Source organism: Dermacentor albipictus, chromosome 2, assembly GCF_038994185.2.
Source record: "Dermacentor albipictus isolate Rhodes 1998 colony chromosome 2, USDA_Dalb.pri_finalv2, whole genome shotgun sequence".
Taxonomy (NCBI): domain Eukaryota; kingdom Metazoa; phylum Arthropoda; class Arachnida; order Ixodida; family Ixodidae; genus Dermacentor; species Dermacentor albipictus.
This window is the reverse complement of record NC_091822.1, coordinates 188,084,484-188,109,327: the sequence shown is the minus strand read 5'-3', so window position 1 is coordinate 188,109,327 and position 24,844 is coordinate 188,084,484. Positions and strand designations below refer to the sequence as shown.

Below are 24,844 nucleotides of genomic sequence, written 5' to 3'. Positions count from 1 at the left end.
TAGCTTAGCAACTAAATCAAAAGATCAGTGGTCAAAAAAATGTCCCGCCAGTTTTTTTAAGGGGCTCAAAGAGTTACTGCAGTCGAATTTATTACGAGGTGACGAGCTAAGCAATGGATACCGTGGAGCAGGCGCGGATCGGTTTCTACGGCCTTCACACTGACCACAGTAGTAAAATAACCTGTTAAACAAATAATAAACGGTGCACAACCTTCTAGCCGCCTTTTGGCGAGACTGTCACGTAAAAGTGTTGCTACACACATTTGTTCATGCCGTATTTATTGACACGCTCACGGCACTGCTGTGTTATTTTTTTCATGCCGCGACTCAACACCTGCGCGTCAATGTACGCCTTATAATTGCACCATCGTGTTCATTTGTCTAACGGTGCATGAAGCCACGTGAATGGAGGACCGGGCAAGAAACTTAAGGGAACATCTTTCACATCGTTTTGTGCCTTTTCCACAGCAAGAATTACGGACCAACTCGCCCAGCAACAGGTAGCGCTACGTGAGGTTCATTGGTCACGAGCACGCATTTATTTCTTCCGACTTACGCTTATGGCGGGGCCATTGTCTCCGAGGTTTTCTCTGAAGGCCAAGGCGAACTTGATGTTTTCCACCAGCCTGTCAGTGTGGGCGGCAAAAGTACGAAGCACGTTTAAAGCACGTTTTTGACATTTTTTCATACGTTCTTTAAGACACAAGGTATAGACAGCCGAACCGACTGAATGATTGATGTGATTTAACGGCTCGAAGCGCGACACAGAAGATGTGAAATCCGATGCAGTGAAGGGCTCCGAATCGACCGTGACCACTCGGGCCTTGTAACGCGCACCTCAGTCTAAATACGCAAGCAGAGTTGCGCTTCACCCTCGTCGAAATATGGCCGCCATCACCGGTAACCGAACCTGCGACCTCGTGCTCTGCAGAACACCGAGCCACACGGCGGCGTTTTCTTTTTTTTTTTTTGCATGCAGCAGGTCGAACAGATAACGTCATAGCACTGTGTTACTGCGCATCGTAAACCTGCAGCTCCGCATTACGACCTCCTTTATAGCCAAATGAGCTATTTAGAAACATTAAACTGACTGTTTTTAAAGAAAGAAATGTATTAGGATCTTTCGGCCGAAGATTGGCCTTTATCAAGATTGAGCCTACAGACACTCCGGCCAAGTGGTATAAAAATTGGCCGCGCGGTGTGCCCGTAGGATCAATCTTGATGAGGTACAGTCTCAGACGGAAATTTATTCCTTAAAGAACAGCAGTTCAACAAACTTTCGGGCCGCGTAGATAGCATGCCTTCCGACAGTGTATGATAAAGAGGAGCCTCGGCACAAAATTTTACGTTTGGAGTACGAGTGGAAGCGTCACGAAAAGCTCTATAAAGGAAATAGCCTTTTGGTCGCGAATGCAAGCGGTGCACGGTGGTCGCTGCATGGTCTCAGAAATGGGTTACTCCGCTTCTTTGGTGGCAAAAAAGGTTCACACTTGCCACGAAAATTTTGCAGAGCAATTAGGATAAGCAAAATGTGAATGGACGTTGCAAATGACACATTGAAAGAGCCAGGTCAGCTACCTAGTTCTATTTACTGCATGCGTTTTATTGCATGCGTCTATGCAATGTAAACGAGGGTACGGAAGAAAGTAACGTAATCAATCACATTACAATAGTTCTAAATTAATTTTGCTAGGAAGGTCACTGTCGTCCATTATATCTTCTGATTGAAGCAATTGTAATTTTAATCGGTTACTTCTGTAAGTATGCATGTCGCATGCCTATAGCTTTCCTTCATATACCACGCCCTACTTTTTGGTCGTGAATGCAAGTACTGCGAGTAGCTTTCGTATAGCCTTGCCTGCAATGTATAAGACGGAATAAGGTAAATGTAGTGCTGACCTTCTGGCCTGTTTTGCTGTCGCGAGAAAGCCTACCCAGAGCTGTTTCTATTTTTTTCCCTCCTCGTTCCGATGCCACCGCCCCATTTATTGCTCCTACTATAAGCAAGCCACCACCAGGAGTTTCCTATGTGGAATTCCCCTACTGTCTGGCGTTTCAGTGCGCGCCACATTTGGGTCAGCGATCGGCGGAATAACGCGAAGATCGCCAGCTGCACTTACGATGTGGGCCATCATTTATTCCCGTCCCGTTCGCGAACCAACATCAATTTTTGTTTCGCTGTTTGCGGAGCTTGAGAATCTGTGCTTTCTTATTCGCGGTATTGCACGTGACGTCTTAACTCAATCCGCCCGTAACAACTTTAGGAATAATTCTCATGGGAGTGAGTGACTGTGCAGGGAACAAAAATGTCTGTAAGACGGTGCTGGTGCCACGAAATAACATGCTGAAAGTGCGACACCCGGGAGCAGTATGAAGTATTTTGCTTCGTTTCCGTGGACGATTGGGTACTTCGTAAGCGCCCACTCAAACGTGTAAAAATCACGATATCTGCCGGTAAAATAAGAGAGTACATCTAAACTTACAAATGGAGGGACACATCACTCATCACCGGAACCGGGGCCAACCCTTTTCCTTGTAGTATCGCTCGCCTGCAGTGAACCAGAGAAGGTGTCAAGTTTTTATCTGTGGAAATTCGGCGGATTCCAGCTCGCGTACGAATTGGTGTTAAGCGAAGTTTTCTTTGACTTTGCGCAAATGATAAAGTAAACGTAATGAGAACGTAGCGCTAATGAGGGAAACGTTTGCAAAAGCTGACCCAGATGGAATCTCGATTTACACAAATGTAACGCTAATGACTCAAATACAGTTCGATGTTTATGCAAACGTAATGCGATCACGCCGCAAATGTGTAAAGGCAGATGCAGCCTCTGTTTCAACGCGACAGAAATGTCCAATAAATGCACACATTTTCTATTGACTCTTTTCGCGGAGCAGTTTGTTCTAGAGAAACGAGATGGCGCTTTCGGCGGCGCGCCGCACGTCGCCTCAGCGACAGCGCACGAATACGAAACCATTACCGCTTCCACCTTGCTTCTGTCGCAAATCAGCTGTCGCAAATGCAACTGAGTTTTCGCTAAAGCACTGCGCTCCGATCATGCCGGATTGAATCATGTGGATTGAATACGTGTGCAGTAGTTGGTTGCAACAATAGTGACTCGCATATTAATGGAATCGAATGAATCTGTGTAGCCAAATTCGCGGGCTGTTTCTGCAACTGTCCGTGCGTGTTACCGGTATTTCGAGATGTGCGGCTTTCTTCGAGAATACAGAAATTTGTTCATCCGCCAGCGTAGTGTCGCTAACTTTCAAAGTGCTTCAGCCCCGGAATGTCTGCAAGAGTGAGCACCGCTCGTTAAGCAGTGAGAAGGAGCAGCGCCGCTTTTCCTGTCATAGTAGGCTTCGCCCACAGTATCTACACATATACTCCAACTGGCCCGGAACCTTACGCCACCCGCCGTGGTTGCTCAATGGCTATGTTGTTAGGCTGCTGAGCACGAGGTCGCGGTATCGAATCCCGGCCACGGCGGCCGCATTTAGATGGGGGCGAAATGCGAAAACACCCGTGTACTTAGATTTAGGTGCACGTTAAAGAACCCCAGGTGGTCAAAAATTTCTGGAGTCCTCCACTACGGCATGTCTCATAATCAGAAAGTGGTTTTGGCACGTAAAACTTCATAATTTACTTTTTTTAAAAATAAATGACGGACTACACCGATAGCACACGATGGTCAACGCTGAATGTTTCCTGACGGTTCACAAGAGTAAGCGAGTTACTAGGGATATTACATTTTTTTCCACAAGGTATTACAATGTACAAAACGGCTACATTTCAAGCCTTGCGCGCAGCAAGAACACCGGAACTGAGCACACCCGCGAGCTATCAGGCAGAAATAATCAGATAATGACCGCACCACGGAAATTTACTGAGTCAGAAATGTGACAAGCCGCTGCTTCAAAATACTTGCCAAATAAAGAACGAAGCGCCAAACACACTAATCCTGATTGAATTCATGAGCGGAAAGTTCGGACAACTTGGAATATATATTTAGCCTCACTTTTAAAACAAACCCCATATACGCTGCTCGCGCAGTTTGAACATAGTTTAATCAGCTTCCAAAGCACATTTGCATGTTCTCTGAAGCTGTGGCGAAAGCTTCGTGGCGTCTACCCAGTCACCACCGATATATCCCGAAAGAGAGCTTTGCTAAGCCGCACCGGCGTCATTCACACCTATTCTAAACGCGGAGGCAACGAAGGCAGTTGAGGCAAGCAATGGAGCGTGATCACGTGACCAAACATGGCAGCGCCCACGGGATAACCGCGAAAAGGGTCATTATGTTACTCATTGCCAGATATGTAAATATTCGTAATTGCTGACGTCAGTTTGAATCATCCCACTTGAAACGGTTGCATAGACGCATGCGCGAGGCACACATCTCCTCTGGGGCATTCGCCAATAATGAGCGTATACCTAGTGTCGCTGGTCCAGTTGCACATGACAAGCGGTCCAATTGTTACACTGCAATACACCACCCGCGAAGTTGGGGGTAGAGGAAAATAAAGTTTAACATGAAATCTACGCGTCATAATTGTTTGTCCTTTTCTTAAACACTCACCAATAGCGCCGACTTTTGAGCGAGCTCCGTAGCTTTGACAACCAAGTATCGCCTCGCGAACGTTTGTCATGGATTTAAACACATCCTTTACATTTCAACTTTTAATATACGCAGATCGTCCAGCGAGTACGGCTACTCGTTTAAGCTTTCGTTACGCGTGAGAGGCGCAAATACATACGGATTTTATTTCGACAGAATACACGTATATAGCAAGTACAGAATGTGGCCCTTTCAGTCTTTTCTACCGCATCCACTTTTTCCTCCCTGCGCTTCAAAGAAAGAGAACGTCCGACTGATTCGTGGCATATAGTGTCCCAAAGCAACACTGGGACTATGAATGACGACGCAGTGAAGGGCAACGGAATAATTTTAACCACCTGAGGCTCTTTGTCCCGCACCCACATTTAAGGTACACGAGCGTTTGCCAATTTCAGCCCACGTCTTCGTGCTTCTGACTTTAAATGGCTCTGTGACTTCGCGAACTGACCATTTTCAAGAAAGTAGTGCGCTATAAATATTTAAATAAAGATTATTAAAATTGTTCGGCCGCAGTATACAAACATAGGACATCTAGCGCAGAAGCGCGATATTGAAACCATTACGCCACGGATGCATGCACAAGTGGAACCCCCGCGATAAGTGGCGATTATGCGTATTCGCATCGTCTTATTGCCTTCTGCACTTAAAGAAAGACGGTATAGATTGCATAGAAAAGTTAAGACAATCAAGGCAGATAATAAATCATAAACGAAGCCACAAGAACATCTGAAGCCACAAGCACGAAGAACAAACAAATTCATGTACTAACCATCATTCCTATAGTGGCTGAAGGATGGCAACGTCAGGGTTTTTTTCTAGTAGTCATTGTAGGAAACAATGACGTCAGCTAACCGACCGCCCCGACATATCGCCATCTGTCATTGTCTTACCTCGTGCCGGTGCTCGTTTTTACTGGCTCATCAATGTTATCATCAAACTTATCGCTCTGCGCAATATGTGTCCGACCCGCCGTGGTTGCTCAGTGGCTATGGTGTTGGGCTGCTGAGCACGAGGTCGCGGGATCGAATCCCGGCCACGGCGGCCGCATTTCGATGGGGGCGAAATGCGAAAACACCCGTGTACTTAGATTTAGGTGCACGTTAAAGAACCCCAGGTGGTCAAAATTTCCGGAGTCCTCCACTACGGCGTGCCTCATAATCAGAAAGTGGTTTTGGCTCGTAAAACCCCAAATATTAATATGTGTCCAATCACAAGGGGCGCGGGTCGTGAGCAGCGTCGCATACTCTTGAACGTATGGCACCAGCACACTATACGAGCGTGTACGCGCTGACGTGGAGCACCAACACGTGACACTGCAGATGACAAGACGAAAGAAAGCGTAGAATGCTGGAGCTCACGGTATTTTATGTCTCTCCAGTATGGCTCCCACAATGGCTCCGCTGCCTGGGAAAGGAACCGTGTGGAGGACCTTGCTATCTCCCAGCTCGGCACTTAGCGCGTCTATGAAACGCGGCCTATAATGCAGGAGGTCGTTCAGCGTTATGTGGTTGTTGCTGCCTGGAAAAACTGGGACAAAATTGAGGAAAAATGTAATCACGCGCTTCCGCCGATAGAGGTTCATCTGCTTGGCTACTCGGTACGTGAACGATTCGCACGCTGTGGAATGCAGCCTAGTTTGAACACAAAACGTGCCATTCTTATACGCCTAGAACTGGAACGAAATTTCACGTCCGCTAAACGAGCACGCTCTGTCGAAACAATCTTGACAAAACTGCAGCGCTCGCGTCTACTTTGTTTAAGTCTTTTAGTAGCACCTTAGCAGGTGACGCAGGCACCTTGTAGTTAGCGGATATGGCGTATACATCCCGGAACATTGCCTCCGAGAACTGTATTGCGTCGCGAGCGCCATCCGATCTCGGAGGTCATGCTCAAGCGTTCCGGGTACTCGACGTTCCGGGTTCTGCTTCACTTCCCGCGAGCGGCGATGACAACGTTCTCTCACGTATGGGTAAATATATATATATATATATATATATATATATATATATATATATATATATATATATATATATATATATATATATATATATATATATATATTTGCAAGCTTCAAACGCAAAATTTTGCAACCTGAAACAACACAACCTGAAACTAGGCTTCATACGCGTTCCAAAATTTTACTGCAGTTTCCTATGAAGCGGTCGTCAATATGCGCTTTTCCTCCATGCCAATTAATGTTAAAAATACAAGAAGATATATCGCTAAGTGCTTGCATGCACGGCTAGACCAGGACGGGATTTATGGGCAATGGAAATGCACCAAGTTTGTCTTAAAAGGATATCGTGTGGTTCCCTGTATTAGCGTTCTTGTAGTTAATCTGCCATGACAAGGTCTCTTATTTCGCGACAAATAGCGTGACTAATATCCACTACTGTTGAATGCTAGGAGAACATCGCAAAAAAAAAAATGCATGCCAAACATTGGGAACGTCTACCATGTAGTTTGAAAATACCCACTCTTTCAACAGTGTAGTCTCAATTATGTAGTTATCCGATTACCAGCTGCGGACACGAAACGAACCACTATAATTAAACTTAGATATCGAGATGAGCACCGCCTCAGCCAAAACCAGTGCCAGAGTATATGCAGCAATGTGTTCTTAAACGCCATATATATATATATATATATATATATATATATATATATATATATATATATATATATATATATATATATATATATCCCATCGTGAAATAAGGCCACGAAGGCGCGCAAATTGCCTCGAGTGGCCAGTCATGTGACAATTTCGCGTGTAGTCGCGGGCTTCTTTCACGTTCGGAAAAATACTTTTATGTAGCACGTATTCAGCAACAGAAACCTGTATCGGGAGTTTTTCATGTTGCTCTACAATGATCTCGTTGACACTTTTCATCTAACTGTAATGATTGAGAAGCTGAGTATTTAAGACCATCTAATTAGGTATTAGGTGGAATGTAAAAAAACAAAAACAATCTGAGTGTCACTAAGCGACGGCAAACAACATTACCTAGGTTCGATTCAGCCAATCGCAGGGTGACTTTGGGTGAATTTAATGAGTGAATTTTGCAGGGTGTCTTGTATGTATCTACGTTAGCTATATGGAATATATTTTCTAAGGTATTGAAGGTTTTCGAGATAAAGATGAACTTGATTCTTTCTTGTTTCTTTTTTCCTTTTCTTTTATGGCGGCGATGTCGTCATCCTGTGCTTGCTCCCTCGCATTTCGCTCTCAGGTTGCGCTGTAAAACAGAACTGTCCCCATGTTCTTTCCACTTCTCGCTTCGAACACACCGCAGCTAGCCAAAGCGCCGCCAAGTTTTTCTCCTACTTGAGCTCGTGTATTGCGACGTATCAGCGGAGAGCGAACAGTAACTTGCGTGCACGAACTTCTCTTAAGCTCGGCATCCAGCTCTTGTCCGAGGCTTCCGCTGTATAACGTCTTTGGTTCCTTTGCTATTCGTCGCAGAACCGTTCCGATGCGCGGCAGCCTAAGCTGTGCTCCCCCAACTACGATGTCTGCAGTCCCGGGGTTGATGAAAGCAGACCTGCAAAAAATTCGAAAAAACAAAGTACAACGGGACACGTTAGCGCTTTGCAGTATCGCTGCTGTCACCCTTATCACTACACAAATGTCATCCTTCGCCGGCCTAAACTTTTCTCCCACAGTACAAACGTACAGAGAAGACTATAGTAAAAAAAAAAAGAAAAAAACGAAGAAGTCTGTTTATTGGACAACTCTGGCGATTTTTCAGGGTCCATAAATCTGAACGAAATTTCTACTATGTGTTCTCTTTGGCACTCGGTCCTCTGTACCAAACGGTACGGCTGAAAGTTGCTTGGTTTCCCTGAAAATGAATTTTGAACTTTGTGATACATGTACCCGTCTCGCAGCCGCGCCATATGTATACATTGGCGACCGTGTGCTTGCCAACTTTCCAACACCTACTTCGCGATCAGACGACTAGTGCCAGTAAGCGCAATTCTGTTCTGCGCATTCAAACAATAAATTGCGACATAAAGCTTGTACCACAGAGCAACACACCGTTAGGAGTGGAAACTCCGCTGTTTGCGACCACCTAAAAAACGCCACAAGACCGCGTCGGCACTATCATGCTGGCGGCACCTGGCGGCTGAGAAAGAAATTACCACCGTTTCGGTTCAACGCTACTAGATACTTTTCAGTTGTAAAACTCCGCCTGGGAGCGGCGCGAAAGGTGACCCTCTGCCGTCTCCTCTCGCGAGGTGGCGCTGCCGCCATGGTTGGCCCGGTTGGCTGTGGAAGCTTCCCAAAGCAGCAGCGCGCCGCCGACTCAATGCCACAATTTTTTTTTGTTTGCTGCATTTCGTGGCGCTAAATATTCAAAGAATAGCCTTTTTACATTGTGCACTCTGTAAAAAGCAGCTAATAGGCGAATGAATAGGAGAGTGAGGATTTTCGTTAGTGGAATGTTTTATGTACACATGAAAAAAAGTATAGGACCAGTACAACGCCGGATTGATGAATCTAAGCATTATGCATCGATATTCACAAAAGACGCGCTTTCTTGGTTGCTACAGCTACCTTATGACTGCTTTCTAGTCGAAAGTTTGCATCCCTGAAGTAAAACTGCATCCGCATAACAATGAAGAAATTCAGTACTTCGCACGTGAACGCGAACATATGCGCTGCACAACCAAGAAGAGGGAGGCAGCACACCTCTAGATAATCTAAAACCTTCCAAAATATCTCTCCGCAAAGGCCTGCCTCATCCAGGGAAGCCGACACACTTTTGTTAGCAGTCTTCATAGAGCCCAGTATCTTTGGCATCGGGTGCTTTAAGGAACCTTGCTTGAGACTTCTGCCCTCAAGTAACTGTCACAGCCAACTGCTGTGGTTTCAAAGCTTATGTCCGTTATGCATAGATCCCATGGGGCACCCTTTGTGACTTTACGAATAACATATCCACACAGATAATAAACAACATTGTCCCCCATGTTCATTGCTCATTGCTATGCTCATTGCAAGCACATTCTGGTGAGCTGCTTCGCTCCAGGCAACTTATCAACGTCGCCTCAATGGCATTGCGAAGACTACTTTTTTTACTTGCAGGCTTCTCTCGTCTGCTTGAATGTGTCATTGATGCTGACGAGCACAGGTCCTGGCACACCGTCCACACTACCACGTAGCGCTGTTTTAACAGGTGTATACAGGTTTAGAAGGCGGAATATCTGCGTGAAGTTGGTTATAGTAGGATGGGACTCATCTCAACCGAAGGAACGCACTAGTCTAATGGATTGCTGAAAGAAACGTGAGAGGGAATTTCCTAGCAAACAGTGCAATCTGAATGTAGTCACAACAAATGTGAACAGTGTGTCTTACCTCCAGTGGATCTTGATGTAACTTGGCTGTCGAAACATAGAGCACACCTGGACGCGGCAGATCATCGACAATGTCTAAAGTCTACATCAGAGTTACTCGCAGTGACTTTGTCGTTTGTTGTGGTGCAAAAACCTTCAGGTTCTTTTGAATTGCAGTCTGTTCTGTCAAGTTCAGCAGTTCCAAAAAATCTTTGATGACCTGACATGATTAGTGTAACAATTTTATATCCCTTAGGAAATGCGCACGAAGTTCAAAGGCGGTGGTCTGATAAACTATGTTGACGTAGGGTGCTCGCCGACATTTAATAACAAAAAAAAAACAGGAGCGAGAACAGACAAAGTGATAGGAAGAGCGCTGCGCCCTCCCTAGCTATCACTTTGTCTCGTTCTCGTGTTTTTTCTTGTTTCATTGCCGTTTCATTGTTCCATTGCAGGTATGTTTGCTCACAAGGCGTGCAGCATTTTCCTGGCACACAAATAAGAAACACGAGCAAAACGTGGCACGCTTCTGCACGCATCGGCGTCTCTGTCCACCCGCACAAACGTTGTTCGCACCACCCGCCTTCGGGCCGACAGTGTCGCGCGCGCCACCCCGCGGGCGCGACAGAAAGGGGCCAGGTGCCGCGGCGGAGTTTGACAACTGAAAGTAATCTAGTAACGTTGGTTTCGGTTGCCAAAGCAACCGGTCACGTGTGTGGCTCCCATACGCCCCCGCGCCTGGCAAGTTCTAGCAAGAGCACTGTCGCGCGCTTTAGCGCTGGTAGCCCGGTGGGCGACTGGTGCTACGCTTCAGCCATTTGAGGACAGTAAAAAAAAATAAAACGCATTCCTATCTGTGGCCGCTATAATAATATGATCTGTAGCTTCCGGTAGCTAACTAAAGCGAACAATCGCCAACGCTTTCGGAATGCTAATTATAATGTGTCGATCTATCTTACCCGAAAACTCGGATCCATTATGTGTTTCATGTGGATGCTTGCGAGCTTGACTTTTTCCAACAGGTTTCATTGGGTCGACCCCGAAGCATATGCAAGCATATTGTCATAGCGTTTTGGGACATTTATTTCTTTATCCTAACGATTGCGCTACATCTTATACTCAATTAAGCGGATCTTCAAACCCATAGAAGTGGTTGAAAAGTCTGTTCGTAGCGCATTTTCGCTACTAGATCGAAGCTGACTCATGGTGAAAAGTTTTCCTATCTTGCTTCACCCACGCAACCGAAAAACAGGCCGCGCATATTCATATTAGCATATGTATGAATCCCTGATGCTCCCCGTTTAGCATTACTTAATCTACGCATACGTACGTTCTACCTAGATGTTCCCGCAATTTCGTCAAAGAACGAAACATGTTTTGATGATTATTTCGTTGTATATGCAAAATATACTTTCTAGTTTCATTTCCTCTGCCCCAAGAAAGTATGGGGACATAAGTATTGAAGCAAGCAAGAAACAAACCTGTTTTAATCTGATGTGGCGGTATGTTCGTCAGAAAAGCGTCAATTAGGAGTGATGCATGTTGCTCTACTTATATGTTTCGTAATACTCAAGAGGCTATGAGTTTTCAATATAACATCAAGGTTAACCTTTGAAGAGTCGTTGCTTGAGATAATGACATTTCTATCCGTACCTAAAAAATGATATTATTGTGATTATTATGCACACAGGAAAAAAATGCTTTTATAGTATAAAAACAGCGCCGTCACTTCATTCGGGCGTCAGTAACAAACAGCAAACACTGTATCGCACTTCAGCGACAGAGATTCATCACCTATGATGGTGCAGTGTATCTGCAACATTAAACATTCGAATAAATTTCTTCCGTAATACGCATTTACTCATGCCGCGACCGCAAACACGATTTGAAATAGAAGGTAATAAAATAGAGGGACCCTGAAAGCCGCAGTAGAAAACGAGCCATCTCTGGTAAGAGCTTGTGAGCCCCAGTGCATGCAGCAGATTTATATTTGACACGCATGTTCGCGCCGCCATTGTCTGCTGATCACGAACGTTTCATTACCGTGTCTAAGAAATGTTGCACTGCCCTTTTAGGATTAAAGGGCACCGTGCCAAGCATTCGTATACCCCACAGTTTCGAGTCGGACACTGTCCCTTCTCCGTCTCGACCACGTCGTTCAGCGCAACCGTCATAATCATGCACATGTCTTAACGCCACCCAAGCTTCTAGTTTTGTCACAGTATACAGTGCACGTACCGCCCATTGGGGTCGTAAGACAGAGCCTTTTTATTCCTCTTCACGGCTTCAGCCAATCGGGGCCCGACGACAAAGCCCTTGTCGGCCAAGGCGACTGCATCTGTGAACAGGTCGGCCCAAGACAGTTTGCCGAATCGTTCGTGAAGTAGCTTGTAGCCCGCCACTGCACCGGGAATGATAGCCGCTTGTAAACCTGCAGCAATTTCATCCAAATCTGCGTTGTGATCGGCCTTGGGCAAATGGTGTTGCGGTTTTGCGGAGAACGCGCTACGCTCCTCCGTAAAATTTCTATCGCAATAAAACGAAATCCTTCGATAGAAACAGCACTGCTTGAAGCCAACCAGCAAGTGCCAGCGTGAGTTGTTATTCTATATATATATATATATATATATATATATATATATATATATATATATATATATATATATATATATAACGTGTGGGCAGTACTGGAATGCAGCTAGGGATAAAAGACGGCAGATAAAGTGTTTTCGCTGATGGAATCATGTTTACATTAATTAAAGTATCGGGTTTTATGTGCCAAAACCATCTTCTGATTATGAGGCACGCCGTAGTGGAGGAGTCCGGAAATTTCGACCACCTGGGGTTCTTTAACGTGCACATAAATCTAAGTACACAGGTGTTTTCGCATTTCGTCCCCACCTAAATGCGGCCGCCGTGGCCGGGATTCGATCCCGCGACCTTGTGCTCAGCAGCCCAACACCATAGCCACTCAGCGACCACGGCGGGTGAATCGTGTTTCCGTCAAGCTTTACTGCTACAACACCTATCAGATCGAAACTCTGTTTGCTTTTCCGTCTGTCCTTCCATCCCTTTCGTTTTGCCGTCATCAACGCGGCGTCTTCGACGACCTGCTTATCATCTGCTTCAGCCTCACCCCATTGCAAAGGAATAAGAAACGTCGCTCACCATTGGAGATTAAGCAAATGTCACGTGGTGTTATGAACTCCAACCGGTGCCGCCAGTGTTACGACATCCAACCGGTGCCGCCAGTGTTACGAACTTCAACCGCTGCACCACGATAACGGCTTTGTGGTCCCGTAGCGCTCGTCACCCGTTTCGTGACAGAGCGTTGGTAGCGAAGACTCCGAGCCTGGCGTCGATGAGAATAACAAAAGGGACTTTATACATTATATACAGGTTATCATACAGGACATGAACGGATCGGCACTGGGGCCGAGAGCTCACACAAACGCGACTGTTCTCGCACGACGGCGTCCGGCGAAAACGCGTGACACATCTCACCCCAGTCGGGAGCGACCCTCTCTCCAGGTGGGGTCGGCGGATCCTGTTTTCCAGGCGGCGTCTCGCTGCTTTTATAATCCCCGAGGCCCATTGTCACTCAAACGGCCCAATACAAAGTCAGCACACGACGGTCGTCCGAGGGGTCCAACCAGCGACCGCGCTGGCCACCCGGTTCAAAGTTCGCGCGCGCGGTGACCTCCAGGCAAGGGAGGTGCGGCGCCGGGCTGTCGGGCACACGCGGACACGTTTAAACACGCTGCTTCGCCGAGGCTTCTCCCGCACGAAGGCGCAGCATCTTGACTTGTGAAGGGAGAATTATGGCACTCGCAGGATAGATTCTGCATCTTGCAGATTCGGAATCCGGGCTTGTGGTAATGGCACAACAGCATCCCCGCCCTCAGATAAGGCGCCGGGAAGACGAGCTGCCTCCACGTGGCTCGGATGCCAGGCGCGCACGTTCGTCAGGCTCGTCCAAGTTCACGTCCATTGTCGGGACGCCAGGTAACTTCACGTGCCCAGGTCCGACTCGTCAGGACAGGAGCTCTGCTCACCACGTCGTCGCCAAGGCACCTTGACCAGCTCCGCTCGGGTCGTTCCTAAGACCTTGCTTCTCGCCACTGGTCCCGCTTGGTCGTTCTGCAGCTTGCAAAACCGACCGGCAAAAGGCAACACCCAACACGAACAAGTGCCCTCTGTCTCCCGTCAAACACCAGACAAGGCCATAATTCAAATCCACCTAACTAAATTGTTTTCCCCTTTTTTCTCCCGCTGCAACAAGAGGCAGGTGTACGATCTAGCACACAAGGCTCAAACAATCAGTTTTCAAATCAACAACACACCAAAATAGAAACAATTATTAATCAGCAATAATAATTACAAATAGAATGGTCCCCTTGAAATCGCTTTGGACCGAAAACATACTTCTGAGGAAGCAAATGAGGTCATTCATTTTTCCCGGCGATATTTTCGCGGAATCTGAAGCTGCTTATATTTGCGACCCTGCTTATCCGTGTAGCGGCGGTACAATAAGCCAGGTTCCTTGCCAAATGAAACCCCCTTTTTTTCCACTCCCCGTTTGACGCTCTTCCTCAGATCGGCTAATGAACAATCTTCCTGTTGCTCGCGAATCAGACTTTTTCTTTCAACTGCAGCCTGCTCCTGCCGGCTGGCGGAAACCGGAGCGAGTGCGGAGCCCGCGTCGCCTAATTGCGGCGTCGAGTCTATATCGCGGCTAGCACTGCACGCGTCACTCCCACTCACTTCCAGGACCCGCTCGTCTAGGCCAGCCTCCGAGCTCTGCCTCTCCCGTGACTGCTCGCCACTCAAGTTACCGTGATCGGTCCGTGTGCCGCACCGCCTTTCGCTTCCCGACGCTAAGTCAAGTTCCCTCGACAGCGGGCGCGCTTTGGATCGCGTGGGGGCCATGTACGCCACGTCGGCAAAGAATGATTTGCCGTGATCTCTCAGCAACTGCTCCGAGCTATTTGAGAAGAGGTAGGAAAATTGCTCCGGGAGGGCGGCTGACACAGCGGCTTCGGTGTTAAGTTTTCCAAATTCTCCTTCAATGCTAACCGTTGCGATCGGTAAACAGACACTCTCCTTCTCGGCCACTTGCCGTATCCTAACGCACTCTCCCGTAAAATCACTCGAGGAGACGAAAGACGGGTGAACAACGTCCATAGTTGCTGCAGAGTCCCGCAGTGCTCGGCACTTCTTGCCGTTTACCTTAATTTCCTGCACATAGGGCTCCAATAGACGTATGTTCTTGTGAGTTTCCCGTATCGTTGCAAAAGCAATTCTCTCTGGGCAGCTTGCAGCGATGTGCCCTTGCTTTTTGCAATTGTAGCAGGTTAACGGTCTCCGTTTTTCAAAAGAACGCGTCATTTCGTTTCGCTGTTTCGGACCATCGTCATCATTCTGAGATGCATTCTGTCCATCCCTTACAGTTTCTTTGGGAAGGGACTCGTCGTCCTGAAACTCGCGACGCGTGATTTCCTTCCGTTCGTCGGGCTTCCCGTAAAACACATCTCTCCTATCTGCTTTTTCTACACGCACTGCCTTGCTGTGCAAGCTGCGGCGGGTGTAATACTCTTCCGCTAACTCTGCTGCCTTGTTTAGCTTAACCTCCTTTAGCCTATCTTGCAGCCAGAGCCGGACATCCTCATCAATGCAACGGTAGAACTGCTCCAACGCGATGCATTCGACAATTTTGTCGCGGTCGTCGTAAACCTCTTCGCCCTTCAGCCATTCCACCAGGTCGGCTTTTAGACGGAACGCGAAGTCAACATTCGACTCCTTACCCTTTTTTGCATACCGGAACCTCTGCCGGAAAGCTTCGGGCGACAATTTGTACTTCCGCAGTAGCGCTTCCTTCACATCACTGTAGCTCTCAAACGCCTCTTTCGATAAGCAAGTTATTACGTCTGATGCCTCCCCAGGAAGCAAGGCTAACAGATTCTGTGCCCAAAGGGATCGCTCAATGCTATTCCGTTCGCAGACGTGCTCAAATTTCACGAGGTATTTGGCCATATCCTCTCCGACGACAAAGGGTGGAAGTTGATCGCGTATTCTTGGAACGTTAGAAGTGAGACTAGGCGCCGGCGAGTTATTTCGGATCTCCAACTCTTTCATTTTAAGCTCGTGCTCACGTCGCTCCCTCTCTCTCCTTTCCTCCTTTTCCTCCTCGCGAAGTTCCTTTTCTCTCCTTTCCTCACGACGTTCATTGATATCCGCCCAGGCCTCAGCGGCTTCCTCAGCCGTTACGTCCCCAGTCCTCATGACCTCAAGGATCGCATTCTTTCTTTTGGTCGAGCCCAACTCAATGCCCAACTCCTCACAAATTTCGAGAAGTTCCTTCACCTTGTACTTCTCCATCGTTCACACTGTCCTCCTGCTGTTTACCCTTTTTGAATATACCTGCCGTACGCTACTATAACACTACTAGTAAGACATATGCAAGTATTTCACACACTGCCCTGTTTACCCCCTTAGCATCCCCTGGTTTTCAAAACACTCTTACTAGGCTTGAAACACACAAGGTTATCACAATGCAACACCAAATCCTTCCCTAAGCTACTATAACCTGTGTCAAAGAAAGTCTGGTGTTTGAGGTAAACTTCAGGCACTCACCGCGCCGAGGTAGCTGATGCCGGTCAATCCCGCAGCTGCCATCCAGTGTTATGAACTCCAACCGGTGCCGCCAGTGTTACGACATCCAACCGGTGCCGCCAGTGTTACGAACTTCAACCGCTGCACCACGATAACGGCTTTGTGGTCCCGTAGCGCTCGTCACCCGTTTCGTGACAGAGCGTTGGTAGCGAAGACTCCGAGCCTGGCGTCGATGAGAATAACAAAAGGGACTTTATACATTATATACAGGTTATCATACAGGACATGAACGGATCGGCACTGGGGCCGAGAGCTCACACAAACGCGACTGTTCTCGCACGACGGCGTCCGGCGAAAACGCGTGACACATCTCACCCCAGTCGGGAGCGACCCTCTCTCCAGGTGGGGTCGGCGGATCCTGTTTTCCAGGCGGCGTCTCGCTGCTTTTATAATCCCCGAGGCCCATTGTCACTCAAACGGCCCAATACAAAGTCAGCACACGACGGTCGTCCGAGGGGTCCAACCAGCGACCGCGCTGGCCACCCGGTTCAAAGTTCGCGCGCGCGGTGACCTCCAGGCAAGGGAGGTGCGGCGCCGGGCTGTCGGGCACACGCGGACACGTTTAAACACGCTGCTTCGCCGAGGCTTCTCCCGCACGAAGGCGCAGCATCTTGACTTGTGAAGGGAGAATTATGGCACTCGCAGGATAGATTCTGCATCTTGCAGATTCGGAATCCGGGCTTGTGGTAATGGCACAACAGTGGCAATGTGCCGGACGCAAGTGAGCCATTGCGCGTTGTTTGAGCTTGGTACGGCGTTTTGCGAAGAAATAATTCTAGGTGGTGCTGGTTTTACGCCGCATCAGAGTCCTGGCTGCACATAGACTATGAGAGTGCCAGTGTCTGTGCACATCTTTCGGAGGCCGCAACAGGCCACGCTTTTGCGATGCCGACGCGTCTCGGGCACCGCAAAGTAATTGTTTTTGAGAGTACATATAGCGCCATCGTTTCAAAAAAATGCGTTGCACACGAGGGACCCGGCTTCTTACGAATAATCTGTTACTTGGATTTTCAGCCAGCTTGAACGAATAAGGGCAAGGTAATTTCTATGTGACGATAGCAATATATAACATTTAGCATTATTAGGTTACGCCAAGACGTCGAAGCGATGCGTACCTAATTGTGTGAGCGTCCAGTTTTTCTGGAATTCGTTAATCTGCATGCCGGCAGGTACGACACCGAGGGCGTCCACGGCAATGAGTTTGTCTGCCGTCCTGCAAGTAAGTCGCAGTGTAAGTTATTCTACAGCAACTTACAGCTAGAGCTAAATGTTGATGACCGAGCAACCTATACGTGTTACCTTTCACCATTCGTTCATTGACAATGCCAATAGTCTTTCCTAGATTGGTTCGATGTACATGCAGTAATACTAATCATACACTGCAGCTATATTAGTAAAAGCAAGTTGCACCCAACCCCGCGAGACGTTGCCTCCAAGTGATTCTCGTTCGGCCATCACAGTAAGAAACTGCTCCGAACTAGTGACTTGCAGTGATATCTGGTACATGAGGAGACGTCTGTGATGCGCTTTGCGATTTTCTATTATACACAAGTGCGACGCACGGATTCTTCGAACACGTGGAAAAAAGCACATAAGACGTAGTAACGTAGCAGTCGTGCTTATGGCGGGAACTTCGGACGCAGGCTGATTTCCCAAGTGTATCACCCCTGAAGAAATCCGAGCGCCAGGTCGGAGCAGTCTTTTGCCCATTTTAACCAGTGGGTGCCCGGCGGCAGTGGGAATCGAGCCCACGACCTCTTGCAGCCGAGGCGGGTGCTCAACAACTATGCCGTGTCTGCTACCTTCGCTTTTTATTAAACTGAAGCGGTGGTGGAAAGCCAGAGCGTCTGCCTCGTATGCGGGGTTACTGGGTTCGTATCCTGGTGCCGCCCGAAACCAAGCGTCTCTTATTTTTCTTCTAATGGGCAAAGATGTACAACGACCTGGCGCTCGATTGTTTGTAAGGGTACTATACTCGAAATGAGGTCCTACAGAGATTTGCAAGGGATTCTGGGCACCCCTTGACTCCACACCAAAACTTTGGTGAAATAGTCTAGCATTCGTGGCTGCTGTTGGAGGCAGGCGAGCGCTGCTGCCGGGGACCTACGGTAAAATAGGTACAATCGCGTTCCCGGCCTGGTGCTCGGCAGCTACTTGAGTTCCAGACACTTGGAAAGAACCAACCACCTGACGGGAAGTTGGCCGGCATGCATGGGAGCGTCCGGTTCCTTTTTAAAATGTCTCATCTCTCTCCCTATCACTGCTTATCTTGTCGTTGTCGTCAGCAGTGCAGTCATCGGTCTTCTCAGACCTGCCTTCAGCCTCTGTGGCGGGCTTCAATGCATCCTTACAGTTTGCTTCCCTCTCAGTGTTGGCACCAGCTTCGCCTTAAAGCAGTGTTTCAGGTTGTTGATCTACTTCTGCAACACCGTCAGACCTCTGAATAAGCTACCGTAATGGAGCTTTCTGTTGCAGGAGCGTCATGGATCAGAATCTCTCCTTCAGCTGATCTGGGCCCCTCAACGTGGTATAACGCGTCGTACGCGGCTTATGCTGCGTATTAGAATACGCGTTTAATCTTTCCCGGCATATCTTTCCCGGATCTGTGCGATCAGCTGTCGGAAATGCGACTGGGTGTTCGATACCACACTTTGCGCCATTCATGCTGAAAATTGTGGGGTCGGGGAAGTAAGTTGTGTGCAGTAGTTGGTCGCAAAAAATAGTTACTGGCATAATAAAAAATGAGGAAGATCTGTGTGGCCAAGTTCACGCACCGCTGCTATGCAAGAACTGCCCGTGTTGCCGCCCCTTCGCGATGCACATCTTTCCTCGAAGATAAAAACATGTCCTCTGAAGCTGTGGCCAAAACTTCGTACCGTCTACCCTGTCACTGTCCACAATATCCGCCGAAACATAGGTTTGCTGAGCCGCAACGAGGCTTCGTGTACATCCATTGTAAACACGAAAGCAACAAACGCAGCTCGGGCAAGCAATGGAGGCGTCACTACGTGATCAAACATGGCGGCGCCCACAGGACTGCTGCGAAAGAGTAAGTAAAATGAAAAAAGAGAAAGGTGTCTGGCGGTCCCATGCCTGCAACTTCCCAATAAGAGGATGTCTTTCCGAGCATCTGGAATTCTCGTTGCCAAGCACCAGGCTGGGAGCTAGCGCGCTTGCACATATTTTACCGGTAGGCATACCTGGCGGCAGCACCCGTCTGCCTCCCACAGCAGCGGCGGATGCTTTCCTACTTCACCAAAGCTGTGGTAGGGACAATGTGCACCCGGGCACTCTCACAACATTTATAGGGCCCCCTTTCGAGATGAGAACCGATATAAACAACCGAGCGCCAGGTCGTCGTACATCTCTACACATTAGAAAAAAAAAAGCCGCTGGGTTTCAGGGGATGGCACCGGAATTCGAACCCAGTGCCCCCGCATACGAAGCGGGCGCCCTACCATTTCACAACTGCTACGGCTTTTCTGCTTTAGTAGGTGAATGAATCCACGTACTATAGTAGAGCGATCGCACCGGCAAGGTGTGCTTTAACTAATTTTTGTGAAAAAAAAACAACTGTGCAGTGTCTTGGGTGTTCGACGAATGAACTTGCGTATATCCCATGCAAAGCCATCGAAAGGCAAACAGCGAAGTGGTTGCTTTTGCACCCCCTAAGGAAATACAAATAGCACGAAGATGTATGACCAACTGCGATATTTTAGGAAGCAGTGTTGATTTGACATGTCTCGTACAGTTTTGTCTCCGCTGCGCCAAAAACGCGCGGAACATTTACTGGAACGGCTAACGCTCGCGCCGACACCTTACGATGGCAAGGTGTCGGCGCAAGAGATTGAAACGCATCAAAAGGAGATGAGGCAGGGAGGCCGTGTGACCCGAGGAGATATCGGGGGACTTAACTCGCAGACAACTCTCTTGAGCAGCGAAGAAAACGGAAACAAAGAGCGCGCAAGTAGCTCTGAAGCGTTCCTGAATACAGCCGCATCCACGCCAACTTTAGGTAAGGGAAGAGAAGAATCAATTCTTCCTTCTTTGCGAGTGGAAAAGCTTTAAAATACACCGTTGAATTTTAAGTCTGTATTATTTCTCTGGGATTTCTTCTTTCGCGTTAGGTCAAATGTAAAACCATCGCACGTGGAAGCTAAGCTGATTCCCTGTATCTCGGCCAAGAAACCAAAACCAGTGCCAAGCTATGCCGGACAACCTTGCGCAATAACACATGTGCAGAAGCTCAGTTTCCGCAGCTTTTCATTTATTGCCACGGAAAGTTGCCTGCGGGAACAGTTGCGGTTGGCCATTACCGTGATGGACACAAGCGCTCGTGGATCTATCTCGCACTACTCGTACTTTAGTATCCCTCCATGTATGCGCTGCCTTTACAACAAAGGCATCTTACGCAAAGGCCTGGCCATCAAAAACCAATGCGTCGCCGTAACACTTCCGAAGCGCGCTCACTTGTTGTACAAGACGGCCATGAATCCACCGCCGACTCCCGACAGATGCGGAGCGGTGACGCCCATGCACAGCAGCGCGGCAATGGCGGCGTCGACAATAGTGCCGCCTTTTGTGAATATTCGGCTGGAAAAAGGAAGCCCGATGTACTTTAATCTGGACTCTCGAGGCGTGAACAGCCGGCGAAAGAGAAACTATCAACACGCTGAGCGGGTGCCTCTAATTACAATAAAGCCCCTAGCCAACTCCATTGCCTTCTTCCACCCCTCTAAAGTTCTTTCGAAAAAGAAAAAAAAAGAGAGAGAGAGAGAAGAAACCATGCCATTTCCGAAATTTCTTTATGGCGCCGAATCGTTGCACAGTATGCCATCGATTTTCTTTGTTCCATCAGCCCGTATTCACTAAAAAGTCATGCTGCAATACAGTAAAGTATAGAGCTCCTCCGCGTCATGATAGTGTCTTTTAGGTAGTTTGCATAGACCTCATTGTGGCCGCCATCTTAGAGTACTAGCAAGTTGAGAAGCTGCGTAAACAAAACAAAATAAAAAAAGATAAGAAAACCTGATAGCATGACAGCTGCATCTCGCACCGAGCGACGAACCAACTGCAGTGATAAACCGGTGACAAACCACTTCCGCCTCAAAAAAAAAAAAAGAGAAAAAGAAAGCAAGAACGACGTACGCGCGGCATGTGGTCCACTGATGTCACCGTACTCGCCACGTCCGAGTGCGCGGCGAGAGAAGCTGCGCGTCCGCAACATAGCGTGTAGTCCACACAATCACGCATGCAGAGTTATCGCCACGCTTCTCTTCTGCTTCTGCGAGCATGCACTTACTGAGCAACATTGGCGCATCCCTGGGCGTCGCTGATGATGGCCAGGCCCTTGTACTCGAACTTCTCCGTCGGCCAGCTGAGTGACGACTCAAGCACCATGTACGCAAGGAGCGCTACCACGATACCGCCGACGAGACCGGCCAGGATCAAGATCACGATGATGACGTAGAGCCTGTTCTGGGCCATCTTCGGTGTTCAACAACAGGAAAGAGAAGGTAAACTTTTACGACGCCTTGTGCACAGTTTCGTACAATGCCCGCGTGATCCCTTTTTTACGCAGATACCAACGCTTATAAGGGTCTATTAAAAGGAGACTAGAGAGGAATATTCGGCTAAGTTATAGATTAACAAGCTTTTAAGACGGTAGTGCTGATCTTGCCGCGCGCTCGTTAAGATATAGGAAATGCATAGAAACGAAACGACGAGTCAAAAAGGGAAGCGCGGTGGCGAAGCCGCCTTTAATGGAACACTAAAAGAAAAACAATCAGTTGAAATTGATGAAATACTGTTTCAAAACTCTGGTCGCGTTACTTTCGCGACAGTTCGTCAAAAAGACAATATTGTCCAAGTTGCATACTGTGTCTCCGTGCCGATATCGCGGCGCCTATTTAGCTCAGCGTGACGACACGTATTTTGAAGAATGTTTCTGTATTTGGGCCGTTGTGGCTCAATAAAGGTCTTGACACTTGCTAAAGTCAACTTTCTGACTGTATTAAAATAGATTTTAGTCCATCTGTTCCCATAAAGTAATAACTATGCCCCAGCGGGCACCGTTAAAATTTACGACGTCATGGTAACCTCGTAAATGGTAAAATAATTTACGCCCTTAAACGTAGATAGTGGGGCAAATGTGTCTATAACTTCACCCAAAAAGGATGACGGTATGTCAGTTACAAATACATTTACACCCTTATTCACCTTTAAAGCTGTAAATCATTTTACAGTGTACGATATCTTCAAGGCAGCGTCACCATCCATCTTTCACATCCATTTTCTTGCAATTTTCACAGGCGAGTTTGCGGAGGGAAGGCGTAATACAGTTACGTCTTTTTTTTTTTTTCGCTTCTAGTGGTGCACATGGAAACAAGATCGAAGCTGATCTCTTGCTCTCCACGAGTGAACACGAAGATCCATTGTGGTGCAATTAATTTTTCTTTAATTATGGGGTTTTACGTGCCGAAACCACTTTCTGATTATGAGACACGCCGTAGTGGGGGACTCCGGAAATTTCGACCATCAGGGGTTCTTTAACTTGTACCTAGATCTAAGTACACGGGTGCTTTCGCATTTCGCCCCTATCGAAATGCGGCCGCCATGGCCGGGATTCGATCGCGCGACCTCGTGCTCAGCAGCCCAATACCATAGCCACTGAGCAACCACGGCGGGTGCGGTGCAATTCTTACATGCTTGTACATTATATTAAAAAAAATGCTTGCCGTTGTTAGAATTGCGATTCTTTATAGTATGTATTTTTTTTACCTAAGTGAGTTCATTTTCACGGAACAATATAGTCTCGATTTATCTTAAGTAATAAGCGTTGTCTGAATGAGTTAACAGAGCTGTTGTTACCTGCTGATGTATTCCGTTCTGAACTATATTAACATGCACTCTGTATGACTGGTTTGTCTTCGTCTTGGATGCGACGAAGTTCTTACGGCCGCTTGTATTTTTGTAGCAGTGCTCTTTATCGCCAGCCAGTATATGTCTATGTGCGACCGGAAATTTCCGCTTCCATTGTGACACAAATTGGAATATCAATGATCTATCATCTTCCCCTGTATAATGCCGCAACGGTCCTTTGGGGTATTCAAAATACATAAAAGAGGAAGCAAAATATACACCACCCACAATTCATAAGGCAAACACGCCATTGATTATTTGCTCTGATATAATACACCATTTAGTGTAGCATATAGTAATGAAATAGCTGTTGGGATTGGGGGCCTGGCGGAGATAAAGCTTAATGATGGGCTGGCCTGGTGGTCGTAGTTTCAACAGTTCCGGTACGACAACATTAGGCTGTATTGCTTAATGATATGTTTCCGTTAAGCTTGGACCACCAGCCTTGTACAGGGATGGCGGGTGAATGAGGACGCTTGACGGTTGCAGGAATGACGTTACTTTGCCGGCATGAGCATGGATGCTCGTTCAGAAGCCACTCCGTGAGTGAGAAAATCCGCCAGCCGGTCCCCGTTCGAGGTCTTCTGTAGCACGCTTGACAGGCAAGGTTCCGACTGCGGTGGTACTCAATAAGTCTGTTGCCAGGCTCTGGGGTCAATGTTGTCAGAGTGGGGGACTCCGTATTAATGTCGACCACCTGGGGTTCTTTAACGCGCACCCAGTGCACGCTACACGGGCGTTCTTGCATTTCGCCTCCATCGAAATGCCGTCGCCGCAGCCGAGACTTCATCCCGCGAACTCGTGCTTAGCAGCGCAATGCCAACGCCACTAAGCAACCATGGCACGCTTATTTCAGTTTCTAACAAGTTTCAGAAATAAAGAAAATATGAAGAAATGAAGTTAAGGAGGCTAGCCGGAACGGCGTTTCGCTGAACACATGGGCTGCGATCGAAGCTTACCAGGCGCCCGACACGAGGACGGGCAACTTGGCTCGCGCAGGCTGGTCGCGATACCGGGCTTTCCTGTCGCGACGTGGAGAGTAGAGGAACGTCCGAACGGCCCGGCGGATTGCGTCGACGTCGCAATTATATATGGCGGAGACGAGCAGGAGACGAACTCGCCTGCTCGAAACGTCGGCTTCTTCTTAATCTCGTGCCACGAGACACGAGGCAGTTACTGCTACGTCTGCTTCTTCCATCCCGCCCAGAATGTCACGTGATTGCAACCTACCTGCCGTTAAGCTTTTCTTTTACCGGCGAATCGCTGCAATGCATGTGTACAAAGAAAGCTGGTGCTAT

The 24,844-nt window shown here is 47.8% G+C and overlaps 1 protein-coding gene across 13 annotated transcripts in view; it reads right to left on the bottom strand.

Moving 5' to 3' along the window:
• Positions 1–24,695, bottom strand: part of LOC135919813 (glutathione hydrolase 1 proenzyme-like) — a 39,831-nt gene extending 15,136 nt beyond the window's left edge. For 9 of the 13 annotated variants that reach the window (XM_065453796.1, XM_065453810.1, XM_065453756.2 and 6 more), the window contains exons 1-9: positions 24,506–24,695; positions 21,928–22,112; positions 21,096–21,218; positions 17,741–17,838; positions 12,192–12,384; positions 8,004–8,161; positions 5,975–6,143; positions 2,484–2,549; positions 557–626 (exon numbers count right to left, since the gene is read on the bottom strand). In XM_065453796.1, coding sequence (XP_065309868.1) covers positions 557–626; positions 2,484–2,549; positions 5,975–6,143; positions 8,004–8,161; positions 12,192–12,384; positions 17,741–17,838; positions 21,096–21,218; positions 21,928–22,112 — 1,062 coding nt within the window. In that variant the 5' untranslated portion in view covers positions 24,506–24,695. Of the gene's footprint in view, positions 1–556; positions 627–2,483; positions 2,550–5,974; positions 6,144–8,003; positions 8,162–12,191; positions 12,385–17,740; positions 17,839–21,095; positions 21,219–21,927; positions 22,113–24,505 lie in introns of those variants that run through there. The other 4 variants (XM_065453767.2, XM_065453780.2, XM_065453805.2 and 1 more) reach the window with 4 other exon arrangements.
• Between the last annotated feature and the right edge of the window lie 149 nt (positions 24,696–24,844).